General features: G+C 49.8%; 1 protein-coding gene across 2 annotated transcripts in view; it reads left to right on the top strand.

Annotated features, from left to right (window-relative positions):
* The window catches only part of Nup154 (nuclear pore complex protein Nup154), a 52,481-nt gene that overhangs the window by 21,314 nt on the left and 12,777 nt on the right, over positions 1-18,390 (top strand). For both annotated transcript variants that reach the window (XM_089553501.1, XM_089553500.1), the window contains exons 5-8: positions 707-1,914; positions 9,497-9,736; positions 10,658-10,834; positions 16,498-16,698. In XM_089553501.1, the coding sequence (XP_089409627.1) occupies positions 707-1,914; positions 9,497-9,736; positions 10,658-10,834; positions 16,498-16,698 (1,826 nt within the window). The remainder of the gene's footprint in view (positions 1-706; positions 1,915-9,496; positions 9,737-10,657; positions 10,835-16,497; positions 16,699-18,390) is intronic.

Below are 18,390 nucleotides of genomic sequence, written 5' to 3'. Positions count from 1 at the left end.
AAACAAAAAAAATTAAGAGTAGAACGCGAAGGCGTTATCGGGCCGCCGCCGCTTATCAGCATACGCAATCTGCGGCCACGTGTGGGGAGTGGGTTGGTGCTGGTTTGCTGCTTATCGACAGCCACCATCAGCGGGCCGCCTCGCGCGGGGCGGGGATGCCGGTTCTGCGCGTTGACATAGCTGCTCAAGGCAAGAACGATGCGACGGAGCCGCGCAGCAAAAAATGCAACCACGCTTGTCTCGCCTTTATTTATAGTGTGATGCTTTGGTTTCGATTGTAAGTCGACCCCCCCCACTTCGGATTTTCAAATGTTGAAAAATGGGTCGACTTACAATCGTGTAAATACGGTACCCCTCGCCCCACTGCGGACGATACGAAGCTGCGACCGCACCCTCGGACAGCTGAATACTTGCTGCCGGTGCATTGCCGTCGCCACGATCGCCAATCGCGTGGTGCGTACCACAAGCAGTGAGCAGTGACGCGAATTGGTTGGCGCGCGTGGCCGTAATTAAACCCTGCCAACCGAAACAGATCTGCATAAATTCTGCATATTGGAATATTTTTCGTGAGATTGGTATGATTGAGATTCTACTGTACTAAGAAATTGGAAGGATGCATAGAAGAGGCATAGCTTAGACGGCAGAGGAGTGCGGTGCGCTGGAAGCATTTCTGCCAGCACTGACCGGCATGTGTGCACACACCCAGGGGTGCGCCTCTACCTGACGACCTGCTCGTACGCGAGTCCCGAGGCCCGCCCATCCACCCTGGCGCTGCTGCACGTGCGCCTGCCCCCGGGGTTCTCGTCGCACGTGTTCCCCCAGCGCGTGCACACCGTGCGCACGGCGCTCTGTCGCCGGGGCACCACCGTGCTCGTGGCGGCAGACTCGGGCGACCGCGACACCCTGTGGACGCTGGCGTCCGACGCGTACCCGTTCCGTCCCCGGCTCATGGAGGCCGCCACGCTGGGCCAGCTGGACCGGGGTGTCTGCTGCGTGGCCGAGATCGGCAGCCGCAGCCGCGCCCCCCAGCCCCGCTGCACCATCACACTCGCCGGGGGCGGCTCGGTGCCCTCCGACCCGCCGCTGGTCATCACGCAGCACCTGGAAGGGCCCCAGCGGTTCGTCTTCCTCTCACCCACCAGCTGTTGTGTGTACGAGAAGCCGCGACCCGTGGACGTCCTCCGCGGGCTTCTGGAGGACCCGGACGTGACGCGAGACCAGTCAGTGCGGGCCTTCTTCGAACTGCACGGCGAAGTGCAGGCGAGCGCCACTTGCCTCATCCTAGCGTGCAACCGCGGCAACCCGCGGCTTGCTGACTACGCGATGCAGGCACTCTTCCGCTTCGGCGGAGAGCCCAAGATGGTCACCACCGAGCCAGCCCAGTCTATGTTTGGGGCAGCCTCTTCTCCGGTCTGGGCCAGCACCCCACTGCCCGGCATCCAGGGCCCTGGCAGGCCACTCAACAACTTTGGCTCACCGCTTGGTCTGCAGCAGCAGCAACAACAGCCGTACGGGTGGAGACCAACGGGACTGCAGGCATCTACGCTCTCTCCCCCTGCGGTTCCGCAGCAGCCGACGGGGGTGACCTTCTCCGGTCGGCACGACGGCTGCTACCTGTACTTCTCGCGTCTGGTGCGGCCGCTCTGGTCACTGAACCTGCTGTCGCCGGTCAAGGACCCCAAGACGGGCAGGCTCACCGATGCGCTCACGAGCACCATCTCGAGCGGAGACCTGGAGAACTACCTGTGCGCTCTGGTGGCCTTCAAGCAGTTCCTGGAGCGCTCGTCCACGCTGGCTGGTTCCCAGTTGGCAGTCGACGGTGTGTCGTTCGCAAATGTCAGGACTCACTCCCGGTCGCGCCTCGAGCCGGACACTCCGGCGCACCTCCAGGAGCACATGCTGCGGAAAGTCCAGGTGGGTTTGTGCGTTTCATCCGATTGGCGACAGTGTTTTCATTGAGTTTTATCCCTCTGTTCAGAGTGCCGACAAAACCCCCTTGTGAGTGTGCTCCAAGGGGAAAGCACGGTCGCGATAGTCCGTGTGTTCAAAACAGGCCAGTGCAAAGGACAGTAAGCTCGGACAATACAGTGAAAGCTTGTTAATTCAAACCTCGATAATTCAAATTTCCGAATAATTCGAACTACGCTACTTGGTCCGGCCAAGCTCGATAGAGATCTGTGTATAAAAAAGCCCGTTAATTCGAAAGCGGGTCGGTTCCGCTACGATAATTTGAACTACGTGCCGCCGCGTCTGGGCCTGGGCGGCTTGGCACACAGCACGTGGGCAAAAAAAAAAGCACCTCTGCATAGTTAGAGGCTGCACACGTCCTAAACGGGGAAAGAAGATGGAACCAGATAAAACCACGGAAGAGTGGGTAAAGCCTAAATGGCGCCATCACCGGTGCGGCGGCGGGCAGCGCCGGAGGGTAGGAAGGGGTTGACGGCCGCGGTCGGCTGCCTGCCCTCTTTTCCGCACAACCTCCGAAAACTAATTACTCTTAAATTCGAGCCCTGTTAAGTTGGAAATACGGATAAGTTCTGTGGCCGCGGTCCCAGTCAACGCTCACGAAAGGCTATGACTTCGGACGGGCGCTACCATACGTGCAAATTTTTTTTTTTTTTTCTTTGCAAGTGTCGTCCATACCACCCCCAACGGAAGCACGCGGTCAGCCCCGATCATGACGCTGGCTTTTAACATCGTTCGCTGCAAAAGGCGTTTGCTGCTATCGCGCGTTCCAATGATTGAGTGGCAGTAGAGGCCCCAATCGCCCATGGCCTGATAAGGCGAATGTACTGAAAACAAGGCTTGCACAGCCGTACAAGCGCTGGCACTCTGCCAAGTTCGCTTCCCCCCTTGCACTAGAGCTAACGTCGAAAGGCACCGTGGTGTTATCGCTGCGCAGCATCTTGGCGCACTGCCAAGAAATGCATCGTGGACCCGTGACGGTGCGCAACGGAGGGAAGCGTTAACGGCTGGTGCTTTTTTTTTTGTTTTCAAATTCTTAGGCAAAAATCGGGGGTGGGTAGGTTCATTATGCGAGTGGGTTTGTTAAGCGAGTAAGTACGGTACATATACCGTAATGCAAATGGTTCTTGTCAGTTTTTTTCGAGGCCATTCGATAATTCGAACATCGGATAATTCGAACATTTTTCCCGGTCCCTTAAAGTTTGAATTAACAAGCTTTTACTGTATTAGCCGCCACAAACAATTAGAGCAGAAGCGATGGGCACCAGAATAGAAGAGCACTCAGGCAAGGCAATATTGTCAGCAACGACAGCTTTCGCCAAAGCAGCAGAAGGGGCATCGGTCGATGAGCAACCGCTGAGCACAAAACACTCAAGTTCAGCACGAGCACAATCAATGACTGCATTATGGTGCGACAGAAAGTCCTAACCCAAGATGATATGAGAACAGGTTGTCAAAATGATGAATTCTGACCAACATGGCTCCCACTTCGAGTTATTGACCAATTCACTCTCGCCCTACTATAAGCTTGCCATCCCGGTTAGCTCAGTTGGTAGAGCAACTGCTCCGGTGTAGCGGTGGTCCTGGTTTCGAACCTCGGACCAGGACGAATTGTTCTTTAACTACGAAGTTTCTGAGAAAGCTGTATAGCTGTCCTTGGTAGCCGTATGGCTGCGCTCGGGTGCATGTCAATGAGTAAATACCCCCTTATTACAAATCTACTTCACCTTGGGGGATTCCCCTAAACATCTGATCAGTGATGAAATCAATTACATGGACAGCGTCCTGAATGACGACGCGCTAGCCGAGCACGTCACTAATGGTGCAATGGCCTGCGCGCTTGCGGTACGCAACAAGAATCCAGACAGTGGGGTCATCACTTTTCGCAAGGATCAGCAAAAGAATCAGGCCATGGCAGGAAATTGTGTTAAAAAAGGAAAAATTGGAATGAGAAAATGAAGTCGCTTCGTTATAACCGCTAATTCGCTATAAGTGGCTTCACTACAACTGGGCTAGACTGTACTTTCACAAGTGGTGAGTCTTGTTACGCTGCAGATTGTCTACGAGTCATGCCATGACTAAATTCATAACTCGTTCATTGCATCATTCTTGACTCTAGATGTTCGCTTGCATGTGTTGTGCCATTGTACACCTGCTTTCTGACGTCATCCAAATTTCATGCCACGGATGGTGATGGACGCCGTCTTTTGTGCTAATGGGACATATTGTCACGTTGTAGTGACGGCAGTGCAGTGGTCAGGAAAACACCAGTCAGTCTTCTAAACGAAGCTCTTTATTTGGGCTGACTTGCGCCCGCAAAATAACTGAATCACTCGGCGGCGGCGTAAGCAACAAACGTGCTCGTCAGTCGTCGAACTACGAATGTCCGCCGCTCGCGGCATCGCTCAATTTAAAGGCGGCAAGGAAACTTCCAGATAGCAGGACAAGATCATCTACAGTAATCTGGAAAAACCTAGATGCAGCCTTTTATGGCTGTGATCAATCGAGATCAGACTGGTCGCTTCTCGCGGCACGAACAAAAGTGATAACAATCCTTTCCTGCAGCTTTGAGCGTGAACGAACAAACACTACAATGATACGTGGCAATATAATGCATTATGGAGATTTTTAGTTCATGCAGTTTTCGCATGAAGGTCTGGTAAATGATGCAGAAACAAAACCAAGGTGAAAAGTCAGTGCTAGTAACCTACCTAACTAGTGTTTACAATAAACCCTCGTAACTAGGAAATCGTGAAAACGGAAAAACATTTCACCATAAACAAAGTACCCAGATATTTAGTGTAGTGTTGGGGCATCATTAAAATTTGACGTGTTTCTATCTAGCAGCACTCTAGAATGAAAACTATGCTGTGTGTTTTCCTTTGAAAAACTAAGAAATTGGCTTTCTTGGGACTAGATGCAGTGAAATCTCATTATATCGAACAAGTAAAATATCTTAAAATAGTTCACAATAGCGGAAATTCGTAATATAAAATTTCATCAGAAATGCGTGCAACAGCGGTGCAATTCAGTCATTGAAGGGACAGCAGTTGTGTCAATCCTGACTAGAGAAACAGAGAGACGTTCTACCAGGTTTTGGCAGCGTTTCGAAGGTGCTTGTGGCTATTCCGAAGACCGCAAAAGGAAACTGAGCGCCAGTTAGGTTGGCTGTCCCGCGCAGCACCGCAAGTGCAGGTTAAAGGTGCAGCGAAGAGGAATCTGAACTCGTCTTTCTGCCGCAGGAACTCCATCTACACGTTCCGAGCAGTCTTAGAAACCTCGATTTATTGGCCTGTGTGGCCAATTTCCGTAATTAAATTGGATTAACGTCCGGCTCCCACTTTTTTTTTTATTATTTCTCCCCGTACAGTGGGCGAAGTCAACCAATGCGTGGAGTGCCTTTCAGCCAGCTCCGTGGAGGCTTGCATCTCTGCCATTGGTGGAGTAATACGTTGTAATTCGTAGTAGCAAATAGTCCGTGCGTAATTTTATTTCTGCAGGCTTATTTTGCGGCTATATTATCTGCGAATGAAACTATTTATTCACGGAAACCTAAAAGACAAAATAAAGCGAAAGCAAAGCTTCCACGGAGCTGCCTGAAAGGCACTCCATGCGTTGGTCGACTCCTCCCACCGTATGCGGGGAATTAAAAAAAAAATGCGGGAGCTGGACATAATTCGATTTAATTAGGGAAATGGGCCACACAGGGCAATAAGTCGAGGTTTCTAAGGATGCTCGGAACGTGTAGATTGAGCACCCGCGGGAAAAAGATGAGTTCAGATTCCTCTTCACTGCACCTTTAAGCACTGGCTTTGGTGGCTTCCCCGCATCACATCCGTGTCTCGTGGTAAGCGTTATGCCGGAGCGAAAGCTATCGCCACTTTCACCACCTCCGCGACAGCCACCATGAGCGCAGGATTGTTACTGCAAGCTTGCAACCACCAGTGCTGCTTCAATGGCGCTGTCGATGGGTGCCAGAGGCGCGAACGTGTTCTGACTGCCGGTCTGCAACCCTACACACCGCTGTTGGCGAGTGAGAGATAAAAGTGCGAACCTTGGCACGAACGCTTGCCGCATCACGACCAGTCACTACTGCAGTGTGGCGAAGCCTGCCGCCTGCCATCCGAATGGGCAGTTTGGCGCTGGAGAGTTTGATATACCTGTTTCATGGCTAGCCGCGGTCAATGTATAAAGTAGAAATTGCACACATTTGTCAAAAATATTTACGAAGAGTTCAATATACCCAATAATCGTAACATCTGCTTGCGTTATATCAAAGGTTGATGTTATTTAGGCCTAAAAATATCTTTGTTATTTGAAATGAGAAATGGCGCCTAAAAGGGTTGAAGAGGGGCAGTGAAGGGCACGCATGGCCTGTCCTGTGTCTTCATTGCCGCGTCCTCTTGTTTGGCACTGCATTTGAACATGAATTGTTGCATTGCTGCCTTGTTTAGCACAGAGCAGAGCTGGTGGCATTCGCATTCGCTCACTGCAGTTGTCGGCGTTCCTCTGATGATGATTCATATGTTGCCATTCGGTGTGAAACTTGTGCATCTTTTGGCAGAGTTTCAGAGTGACACGACACCAGCTGTTGAATTCCTGACAAGTGTTCGTGTTCTGATAAATATTTCTGACCATAACATTTCCCGGAGGGCATCTATTTATTTTTTATTTATTCAAATACCTCACGGGCTCCGACTGGAGTATTATGTGAGGGGGGTTACATAACTGGGGTGGGAAAAAGAAGCAAGTAGAACATGGTTATTTTAACGTCGTTATACAAAGAACAAGCGACCAACCAGAAAATAGAACTAAATTGAAAAACTAAATTGAAAAACGCACTACAGAACACACTTCACAAGAAAATCGTTGAGATTGCATGGTTGTCAGAATTACCTCAACATTAAAATAGTTACACTCGTTACCCTGTACACTTTGGATGTCACCCAAAGAGCAGCAGTGGCAATGGGGATGAAATCCAAGTACTGGGTGAGGTGTTTCTTGGACCAACTCAGAAATGGCCAACAGTGCAAAGGGCAGCTCTATGTACACGAACGACGTGCAAGTGTATGCATGTATGCGTTCGTCATCAGCATTGAGTTCTGGTTCTCGTTTGTCACAAGGCCCGGCAAAATTAAGCGCACCTCGTGCAGTATTTGCAGCGTGCAACTGCTTTTTATCGTCGTGAAGCGCTGCTAGGAAACAAAAAAAAATTTTAACCCCTCATTTACTTCATCGAACTAAACGTAACGTAGGTGCGCCAGCAGAGTATCTATGGACCCATTTTACAGACTGTGTAAGCGACAGCTGGTACAACTCGGCTACCTAGCAAGATCACGGCCATGGCCACCTAGCAAGATCAACTAATCCACTTGTTACTCAAGCCGATAATAAAAGCTTTCCAATCCAAATAGCGAGGCATCTAGTGCTTACACGTTAAATTGTAGCAGGCAGGTGCTGGTCTCGACGTGTTTGCCAAAATGTTGTTCAACTGAATGCTTCATTGTTTCCCGAGGTTGCAGTGCAGAAAACTGAAATACAGTTGAATCTCAGTGATACGAATGTCACAGGGTCACGAAAAATATTTGTATCAACTGAAATATGTTTCATTCAAAATGAACAAACTCCATTAGTAGAAGCACTGGAAATGCGTTCATGCAGATCTATTTAGAGCTCATAGGATTGAAACTGCTGCACGCTGCTGCTGACTTCTTTTGCACTTGGTGCTCTGGGCTGCATCTGGTCACGGCTCATGCGTTCACATCATCCGCAGTAGAGAGAGTGTTTAGAACATCCAGATTCCTGTGCATTGTACACTCCGTCCATTGAATTTTATCAATCCGTGTCAGCCAAGGTTCAACCGTGTGCATGGGCGAGGACAGGATTCAGGTAGCAGTGGAGGGCTGGTTCGGGACTTGCCGCACATGCTGCACACAAAGATGTAAATGCTGTGACAAGGGTGGGGAGCAGATATATATATACGTGTGTGTGTGCGTGTGTGTGTGTTGTGTGCGTGCATGTGTATGTGTGCATGTGTGTGTGTGTGTGCATGCGTGCGTTGATATATGCGCTTGATATGTTGGACAGCACATCCCCCTTGCATCCAGCTATTTAGAGGAGGAATAGCTGCTATTAGCTGCTTCTGTCCCCTTTGCATGCGACTCAGTATCCTTTGTTCAAGGTGTGTTGCTGGGCGAGTTGGTTGAGGTACATCTTGTGAAAAACAGCGCTTGCAGACACAGGACCAGAACGAGAAGGCCGTGTTGGTTGTTGGCTTCTTCAGGATCTTTTCAGAATTGTTTGTTTATTCTCTCTGCTTTTGTTTCTCCCCGCATTTTTCATTCCACCTCCCCCCCCCCCCCTTTCTTTTTTTTCCTCGCTTGTTTGGTCTGCCCTATTGGTTATCAGTGACGATAAGAATAGTTGGCCTACCGTTGGCTCTTTCCGTGCTTCCACTTTGCTGATCTTTGCGCGTGCGCACCACTCCCTCCGGTTCTGCATAAAAGGTGCGAATCAGCTGCCTTCCGAAATAAAAGTTTAGTCAGTGCAGTTGTGTGTCCTTCTCGTTCTGATCCTTTGTCTGCAAGCGCTGTTTTTTCTCAAGATCCTTTGTGCCGTGGCTTAATTTTCACTGTGCTCAAAGGCCGGTTCAGCGTTGACCAGGGTCTTCATAACTGTTTCTTTTTTATCATAGAATGTTGATTTCAAATATGCATGTAGACTTAACTATCTCACCTGGAAGTAAACTTATGGCAAAATGACATCCTAATATAAATGATTGCGTCATTTCTTGCAAAGCTTTCTAAAGAATGTGTAGACATTTCCAAAGGTCCTGCACGCATCCTAAAGCTTTCTTTTTCCCCTTAGACACGGTAGGTTAGCATTCAAGTTGAGTGCAGGCTGATTACTGCCAAGTAAACATATGGTAAAATAAAATCCTAATAAATGATTGCATCATTTCTTACTGAGCCACTGTGGCAGCTCATATTTTAAATCGGCAAAGGTATGTCGACAAATGAAAAAAATTAGCTGTAGTTTAACTCTGGTTGGCCTAAAGGAATGCAAAAGCACGTTGCTTCTTCTTCCTCGCCTCCGTCTGTCTTCTTGCTCTCTCCTTGGCTTTAGCCACAGCGAGACTGTTCAGCCGAGCCCAAGCGCACCGGTGTATACCCCGAGGAATGACCTCCTCTCCCGGAGCGAGCGCTGGCAAGAGGGAGGAGCTAGTGCACTCTATCGCGCTGCTAGGCAACGGCGAGAGGGGGGGGGGGGGAGCAAGCACGTTGCTGGGCAACGGCAGGCCATCTGCTAGGCACAGCAGCGGCTCAAGGTCAGCGGCGCAACGGCAGCCACCCGAGATCTCGCTTTGGCTGTCGTCGGTGTGTTGCTTTCGCAACAAAAGCTTTTTAAGACCTTTGTCACCCCTGAAGTTGGACCCTCCCTGTGCATCCCTAGGTGTTGCACTTGATGGGGCCCTGGTGGTGTGGGAGGTACAGGGGCCTTTGCGTGGTCTCAGTTGGGGGGCCTTCCGCAGGCGGAGGCCGCCTCCCAGGAGCAGGCCTCCCTGGCGCGTCTGCTGCGGCTGGTGTCGCACACGGCGGAGGTGCTGGGCCTGTGGAAGGTGCTGTGCGACCACCAGTTCTGCTTTGTGTCGGCCGCCCTGCCCCCGGACGTGCGCGACCAGCTGCGCAACACCACGCTGCGCGAGCTGCTGCTGGCCAACCGGCAGCTGCTGGCCGCCCTGGCCGCCGCCCTCGTCCAGACCTACCTGGAGGTGAGGGTGCTTCTCAGGGAAGTTGCAGTAAGGACGGCGCCTCTCGAATATCCTTGGGCAAGAATTTTTTTAATGCGTTTGTTTAAAAGATGTGGGTGGCTGCGCTGCTTCAAGGCACTCTCAGTGAAGTTGCAGTACGCTGGGACCTAAAAGGACGGCACTTAACGAATATCCTTGGGCAAGAATTTTTTTGATGCGTATGCTTAGAAGCTGCGTTATCTGTAGTCAGAATATGAATTTCAAAATCTTCACACCTTTCCCTCTCCTCTCGTCACATTTTGTGGGCTCTTAGGTGGGCACGCCTACGCCAGTGACGTAATCAACGATTGAATTTTGCGCTTCTCCTCAATGCACGGGAGGAGTGCAGGGAAACTCAACATGAAGTCATGGAAGGTATGATTTCAAATTACCACTGTCGTCATCCACACCCTGCCCTGACTCGTTAGACGCTGCCAAACAACTCTCGGCAGGGTTTGCCTTCGGTGGCTTTGGTTTTTTTTTTTCCTTGAAAGCAGGCATTTGTGCATTGGAAATGTGCCGATACCTTCGATGACGTCATCATGCGCCCCCCCACTTGGCACTGTGCGCTGTGGAGAAGTTTAAAGGGCATCCGGTGTTTAATCGGCGATTACTTCACTACATCAAATGCTAGCCCAAAAAGACTTCGCATGCTTTACCTGCAAGTTTCACACATTCGACCCTCTTCAGTTCGTTGATTTCGAAAACCGATGCAGTTTTCTTTGAAGGAGTTCAATTCAAGTACATGGAGGTTCGTTACACCAGTGTTTCACTGTACGACTAGCCCTCCCCCTGTTCATAGTTTTGTTGGGCTGTGAAAGTTGAGTGGACATTGTCAGCACTTTGTTCGTACGACCGCTACAGGAGGCTGTCTGTGTTGAGGCGTGCTTTCCCTCTGTGCAGGACAATGCGGCAACGGAGCAGGTGTCCAACCGTCTGCGCCAGGTCTGCCCCTCCCTGTACCGCAGCGAGGACGCCCTGTTCACGCGCGCCCACGAGAAGCTGCTGGCGGCACGCACAGAGCGCAACGCTGCTGAGCGCCGCAAGCTCCTCGACGAGGCCGTGGCACTGTGCAAACAGGTGGGAGGAACCGTCACCTGCCGCCTCAGGGGGTATGGCGTAATGGCGATGGCCGACAGCCCTTCTTGTGCAAACTGTGCCTGTGAAGAGACAATCACTCACTCATCTCCTGTGTGAGTGCCCCGTCTTTGTGACCAAAAGGTGTAAGCTGTGTTGTGCTCTGGACCGCCCTGATCCTTGTCCTTTCACAGAGGCCAAGATCCTCGGTCGGTTCGTGGCCACAACAGTCTACAGCCTTCAAGGCTTACAAGGCACTGTTTTGTTTTTTTGAGAGAGACTGCCTTGATTGACAGATTGCGACTGTTTCCCGTTCCTTCTCTCGTTCCTTTTTAATCCCCTTATTCCCTTCCCCTGTGCAAGGTAGCCAACCAGAATCCTTTCTGGTTAGCATCCCTGCATTTCCCCCCTCTCTGTATCTGTCTCTCAGCAGCCTGAGGTCCTCTTTGCATACCACTTAGCAGGCACGGACACTGCACTTTATTTTGTTTTAGCTCATATTTCTTTTATTTAATTATATTTATTTACAGCAGTAAAACCTCCTGATATGTTCCCGGTTCGTACGATCAAAATTGCGGACATTTAAGATGTCCCGTAGAGTTATGCTATATTTCTCCCGTTTCATATATTCCCGGATAACGCAGTTTCCGGCTACCACGCTTAAAATTTCGACAAATTGTGGCCCTGTAATGCATTTATTGACCAGCCGCAGATGTTAAAAGCACACAAGTGGGCCGATTGTGAGGGTGCGCGAAAAGCTGAAACGCAGTGGCAGTCGCCTGCCGTGGTGGCTTCTCTGCAGTGCCTAGGTGCGAGGAGGCGTAGCACCACCACCACAAACAACAACATAAATAAAAAACTGTGCGCTAGCATTCGAGATAGCCGTTATTGCGGAGACGGGACATGAAGAGGAGGAACACTGGCATTTGTGAGGGGGCGAAGCATCTATGAACTGCAGCGGTGCGCTTAAAAATGCTGCGACAGTCAGTTGTTGCGGTGGCTTCGCCGCATTACTTGGGTGAAAAGGGGCGAAGCATCTGAACGTGGCGAGGAAGGTATTTTGGTTACTTTCGTCATTGCCGTTGACAGACTGCATACGTCACAAAGTTCCTTCTGTGCTTAAGACAGCGCAAACGCGGACTGAATTCTGCTGGCACTAGAAACGGATCTGTTCAGATGTTGTGTCAAGAATTGGTAATGTTCTATGTTCTTATGAAGCGATGTTGTTGGTCTTTGTACCTCATTGAACAGTTACGCATCTCAGAATTAGACTGTTTGGATCATATGTTTTCCCAGATAATACATTTTTTTCCCCGAAGTTTCTTAAAAACGTTTTACTTAATAAGACAATAGCATTGAGGATCCCGTGTCACAGGTGAGCCGACGTTGGCGTCTGTTGTTGGCGTCGGCATCTGTTGCTGCCATCGTTGACCATAAGGGAAAAGAATCCTCAGAGTATCAACCTAGTTGGCTGGGGGGCTGCCTGGGTCACGTGACCTTTTGCATCATCGCAGCCTGCCCACGGGGTTGGGAGCAAACTGTTTATACTGTGGCAGTTAAATTAATGATTGGCCACGCGAGGTTGTTTGGGAAGAGCAGCACAGCCCGCAGAAGGCCCACTGCTGGGAGTGCCTGCCATAGGAGGGCAGTGGTGCATTGCTTAACCGCTGCACCACAGCGCCAGGAGGGGTATAAAAAGGACTCCCAGGGATCTGTGAATGTAAAGTGGAGAATGACCACCTCCGCATGTACCATTACCATTAGCACTGTCGCACCATACCCTTAAGGCGAAAGCTTAAGTGCCCTCTCCAGTTTTTCTTCACTCTGTTGCTGCCCATGTGCTGCACACTGGTCCGGTGCGGCCATTTTGTTGTGACGCCTAATTGAGACCCCTGAACAGCTGACTCAGTGTGCATCACAGTAACCATGCGTATAACTTCAATGTAAGTGGGCTGCAGAATGTGGAAGGTGTACAGCCACTGCTAGACTCTGCTTCCCAGTGTTTCATATAATTACCTCCAGGAGTAATTCAGGCCACAGTTGTTCATCTGCGCCGCCGCGGTGGCTCAGTGGTTACAGCACTCGGCTGCTGACCCCACGGACGCGGATTCAGTCCCGTCCGCGACGGTCGAATTTCGATGGAGACGAAATTCTAGAGGCCCGTGTACTGTGCGATGCCAGTGCACCTTAAAGAACCCCAGGTGGTTGAAATTTCCGGAGACCTTCACTACAGCGTCCCTCATAGCCTGAGTCGCTTTGGGACGTTAAACCCCCACAAACCAAACCAAGTTGTTCATCCTGCGGAACTACAGCAACTACCATTGTCTAGCTTAATACAGTAAAATCGCATGGATATGCGTTTTAAAACATGCGTGGAGAAAGGTATTGTTAAAGAGAACATATGATCTAAACACCTAGATTTTCGAAAATGCAGCTAAGAACTTAGTACAGAGGCATTTATGTACAGTTCATTAAAGGTAAGTTAGTGCTTGTTGGTGCATAGAACTTTTGAGTTGCTAGTAAACTTCATCATATTTCAGTTGCCCATAGTGCGAAAGAAGCTTAACAGCGAATCTGGGCCATCAGTGGCAAGGGTGACGGTAGCCAAGACTTCTTTGTTGCCACCATCGTCGTTTTTGGATGCTTTGCCCCATTGCACTGTTGCTGCGTTGCAGGAAAGCTGCTCTGGCAGCTAACTGCCACTGCTGTTCTGCTGATGGCACTTGCTTCCAGGCTCAGTGCGCTTGTATGTTCATGCACATTCACGTGGTCTCTAAACATGTCGTCTGGTCAGAATTTGCGAAGTATCACTCTGTGGGACATTTTATTGCTCGTGGTTCTGAGCAGATGAACCGGTGTGAAATTCATTGCCGCAGTCACGGATGCGCTCGTTTAACCCCGAAATGCTAACCCGAACAGCAGAAACATTAGTGGCCCTTAAATTGTGGAAATGTTAGCAACTTCTGCTGTCAGACAAAAATAACGGCAGATTCTTGCAGATCATTCCCTATGGTGACAACAGTAAACGCAAAACTCATGATTTTGGCAAGAATTTAAATTTTAAAGGACGCAGATGCAGAAGGATGCAGTTGCAAGTTTTCTTCTTTTAAGTGATCCTTTAGACATTAGAATGCATGGATCCACATGTCATATTCGCCTGAAGCAACTTAATTTGTTGTAGTTGAATTTGTTTCATGCTGCTTTGGTTTTGGTTCAAGAAGGAATTCAGTTATGAATTGTTCAGTAGCAGCAGACGAATGTCATGGGGTGATCGATGTATAGTATAATGTGTAATTCATCGTTTCAAAGATGAAAACACGCAAGCACAAATTTGGTGTCTGTAGTCCTTTAAATTGGCAAAGAAGTCTGGCAATGGTGCCTTAGATATTAGAATACATGGATCACTGCTTGGTATTCGCCCATGGCCAGTTAGTAATTTATAATTGAATTTCTTGTCTCATGCTGTTTCGGTTTCATCATCCAAACGACAGCGCTGGTGTGCACTTGAACTTGAGGTCACGTGAGGCATGGAAAAACTGCAATGTTGATGCTGGTACAGTAGAACCTCGTTAATTCGAAGTCCGTCGGACCGCGAAAAATCATCGAAATAACCGGGTTTTCGAATTATCAAAAATCGACGAAAAATGAGAAATAAATGTACGAAACATGGCTGCATCAATACTGCACCTTTATTTTGCCTGAAAAACGGTCACTTGAAGTAGTCATCGATGCACGACTGCTTGGCGCGGTAGTTAGAGGTGCGTACATACTCCAATGTTCTCGGCGCGCGGGCGAGAGCCAGTTGTGGTCGGATACGTCAGATCGGCGACGCTACGCCAGGTGCTCCGACGTGACTGCTACTTGTGGCTACAAGAGGGGGGGGGTTCGCTCGCTCTTCTGCCACCCTTTGATTGGGGGCACTGCTTGGAGCGGAGCTCCAACGCGAGCGCAGAACGTTCTTCGTTCGACACGCCGCCTGGGAGAGGAGGCGAGTGGCGAAGGGAGTAGAGGGGAGGAGTGGCGCGGGAGGCGTGCGCGGTGCATTCTGGGTGGGCGGCTTCGGCGCGGGAGGCGCGAAATAGAGACATGCTCCACGGTGCAGTCGCGCTCGGCGCAAAATAGAGACATGCTCCACGGTGCGGTCGCGCTCGGCGCAAAATAGAGACATGCTCCACGGTGCGGTCGCGCTCGGCGCAAAATAGAGACATGCTCCACGGTGCGGTCGCGCTCGGCGCGAAATAGAGACATGCTCCACGGTGCGGTCAGAGTGCGCCAAAGCCGTCGGACACGTCCGCGGTCATAGCCGTGCCGCACGAGCGCGCGCTACGTCGGAGTATAAACGCGCCTGAACACAGAACACGTTTGATCGCAGCACCGAACAATCAAAACACTACGAGCAGCGCCTATCACGAGCTAGACAAACAACAGAAACGGAGCCAGAAAAATTGTGACCTAGTGGCACCTGGTTGTTGCTTTGTCAACTAAAGCTAGCCTCTGAGACTGGTAGTCGACAGTGCAGATCGCTGAGGCACAACAAACCACTGGAAACCGAAAATTGATTTACAGTGCCGCCTGGCTGCCACTCCGGCAACTCAACTATACTGGCCTCAGAGACTGGCAACGCGTTTTTTCTTTTTGCGAATCACGGAGGCCATGGTTTAAACCTACGTATTATCCGGAGAGGGGCGCGCTGGCTGTTCAAATTATCCGGCAAATTTTGCATGGAAACTGTTGGGACCGCCGAAAACCTCCGAATTACGCGGGATTTCGAATAAACCGAGTTCGAATTAACGAGGTTTTACTGTACATTGTTTTAACTCACTACAGCTCTTCAACCAGGGTGGTTTAAGAGCTAGAATTGCAACAAACAGCATGTAAGCAGTTATATTGCCGTATTTTTGTGACCTGAAGCTCAACTACATGTCACAGCAACCATGCGATTGATGAAACCGAAACAGCATCAAGAAGAAATTCAATAGTAAGTTATTTACCACTCGTAGGCAAATACCACATGGTGCTTCATGTATACCAATGTCTAACTTGGTGTTTGAAAGAAAAAAACGCTCAAGCAAAAATTTCCTGTCTGTGTATAATTCTGAGTGCAGCACAGAGCTCGTTGAGGGCTTGTAGTGTTCAGGGCGCTTGGCTGCTGATTCTGAGGACTTTGGTTGAAACCTGGCCATGTTCGGCTGCATTTTGCGCCCGTGTGCTGTGCAGGGTCATCGCATGTCAAAGGACCCCAGGTGGTTTGAATTAATCCGGAGCCGTCCACTATGGCTTTCCACACCGTTTCACTCACGGTTCAACCCTTCTTTTTCGTCATCTTTCGAGATGCGGTCAAACACTATGACTTTGCTTTGGTATGTTGCGCCGTTATGCAGAAAGAAGTTTGAGAACTGCACCAGGACACCGAAAAGCTTGTATAAAACTACAAATGGGACACCATCTTCATTGGCTACAAAAAGGAATGTTGGGATAGTTAACTCGTAACGGATGAAGGAAATATAGAAACAAAATGGAGGGACACCTGTTAAGCCTAACAAAGAAGAAAGGAAGACCTTTCAGTAATCTTCTTAATTTAGAGAAGAACGTACTACAGGAGGATGTTGGTACTAGTAGTTTTACAAGACACCGTGGCATTGCAAGCTGTACTTGTGCGCACACAGGTGGGCCCCCCCCTGCCCCTGCGTGATGCGTGCACCCTGCTGGTGAAGTGTCGCCACTACGTGGGGGTCGTCGACCTCTGCCTCTCCCTGGCCAAGCAGGAGGACCCCCGGGGCCTGGCCGTCCACTTCTACCAGCACGGGGAGCGGCCCGAGGACGTCCAGGGGCGGCAGGCGTACGCCGTCCGCATGGAGTGCTACCAGGTGCCTTCCCCTGCTGCCTGTGCATTTACTAGAGGGGGGGGGAGGGGGGGGGGGATTGCCTCACACACCGTATGCACTCGCGTAATGATCCCAGTCTTTTTTTTTTTCCAGAAAGGTTGGCATCACATTTGGCGGGAGGGTTCATTGTGTGGGGAAAAAGTTTCAACAGATATTTTTGGGAGAGTCGAAATTTCATGTGTGTCTGCTCACTCGCCTGTCCGTCCATCCATCCATCACCAACAAAAGCATGTGGTCAGACTCGTTTGTGTCACAAGTGTTTGGCATCGTTCACTGCAAAAAGTGTTTGCCGTATCACAGTGCACTGCAGCGATTCTGTGATAGCCGGCATCGCCGGCAAATCGTGGCAAGATAAAGCGAACATGCTGAACACTGGTTCTCAAGGTCAGGTGCGCGTTGGTAATGCAGGGTCGAAAAAGCGCGTAGGGCAGTGAGAGGCTAGACATTTTTGCTCCTGATCTCGAGCTCGCCAAATCGCTTAGGCAGTCTGAGGTTCCTGCTTCCTTCGTAGCATTCCAGTGCAGAGGATGTATTTTACAGGGTTCTGGCTAAAACTGCTACGCTCCCCTCCGATGCTCAAACGCTCCAATGCTTACAGTGTACAGTAGCGCAGCCAGGCATGCAGCATCTTGGTGTGCTGCGGACAGTGCAAAAAGCTAACGGTTAAAAAAAGGTGAATTTTCACCGACAAAAGTGGGGGTGGGTTCATTATGCGAGTATGTACAGTATGTGGTTGCAGTCATTTGGTCTTATTGGTAACTTACCATGCCACAAAGCATTTGTGAATGCAGGGGCAACTATACAGCTGAACCTGGACATTCTGATCTCGAAGGGAGATCCCGAAATAGTTCAATACATTAATGATTGAATACATAGCAAATGGCAATAGAGGAGAGTTATGTGTAACCTAGAAGCAAGCATTTCGTGCATCCACGCTAGTGACTCGCCCCTTGCGGCAACGTGCCTCTTGCCTGCGTGCTACACCCAACCTGCTTCACACCGAAGCCACAGCGAAACGTTCTTTGCAACTGCCATAACTTGCTTGGCAGAAAAAAACAAGTAGAAACAGAGGGCTGTGGGACAGAGCACTGTTTTGATCCATCAGCCATACTTTCCTTGCGATCATTGACGTGCTAGGTGCTACTTATTGTAGATCTTACATATTCGCCTTAATTCCTGTTCAGGATAACCTGGGCCCAAGTCTCATCTGCCAGTGAAGTCATTTTCCACTTTGCTTTATTCCGGGTGGTTGCTTAATTGTGCATTCTATCATCGAGAGTTTAGATCTTGGGAAAAAAACTGCGCAGAGACGAGGGACAAAGAAAGAAGACAACAGGACCGGCGCTAACTATCAACTGAAAGTTTATTAGAAACAACACGCAATACATACTCCATCGACAACCAAGAGCGCATGGCAGCACCACAAGCTACAGTGATACATCAATCACTTGAATCAAGATACTTTAGTTCGTAGTCATGAACTGTTACAGAGGGGGTGCTCACGCACGAGTCACTGTTCTTGTGGATATGAAGCGCCTCACTGATTTCCCTTGTTAGTTTACTTTATCTTTGTGTTTGTACAGGATTCTAGTTTCATTAAAAATGGGGGCTACAGCGCCAGTCCTGTTGTCTTCTTCTGTCTTTGTTCCTTGTCTCAGCACTGTTGTGTCTCAG

Source organism: Amblyomma mixtum, chromosome 7, assembly GCF_055824585.1.
Source record: "Amblyomma mixtum isolate Tamu chromosome 7, ASM5582458v1, whole genome shotgun sequence".
Taxonomy (NCBI): domain Eukaryota; kingdom Metazoa; phylum Arthropoda; class Arachnida; order Ixodida; family Ixodidae; genus Amblyomma; species Amblyomma mixtum.
This window is presented reverse-complemented; position numbering and strand designations above follow the sequence as displayed.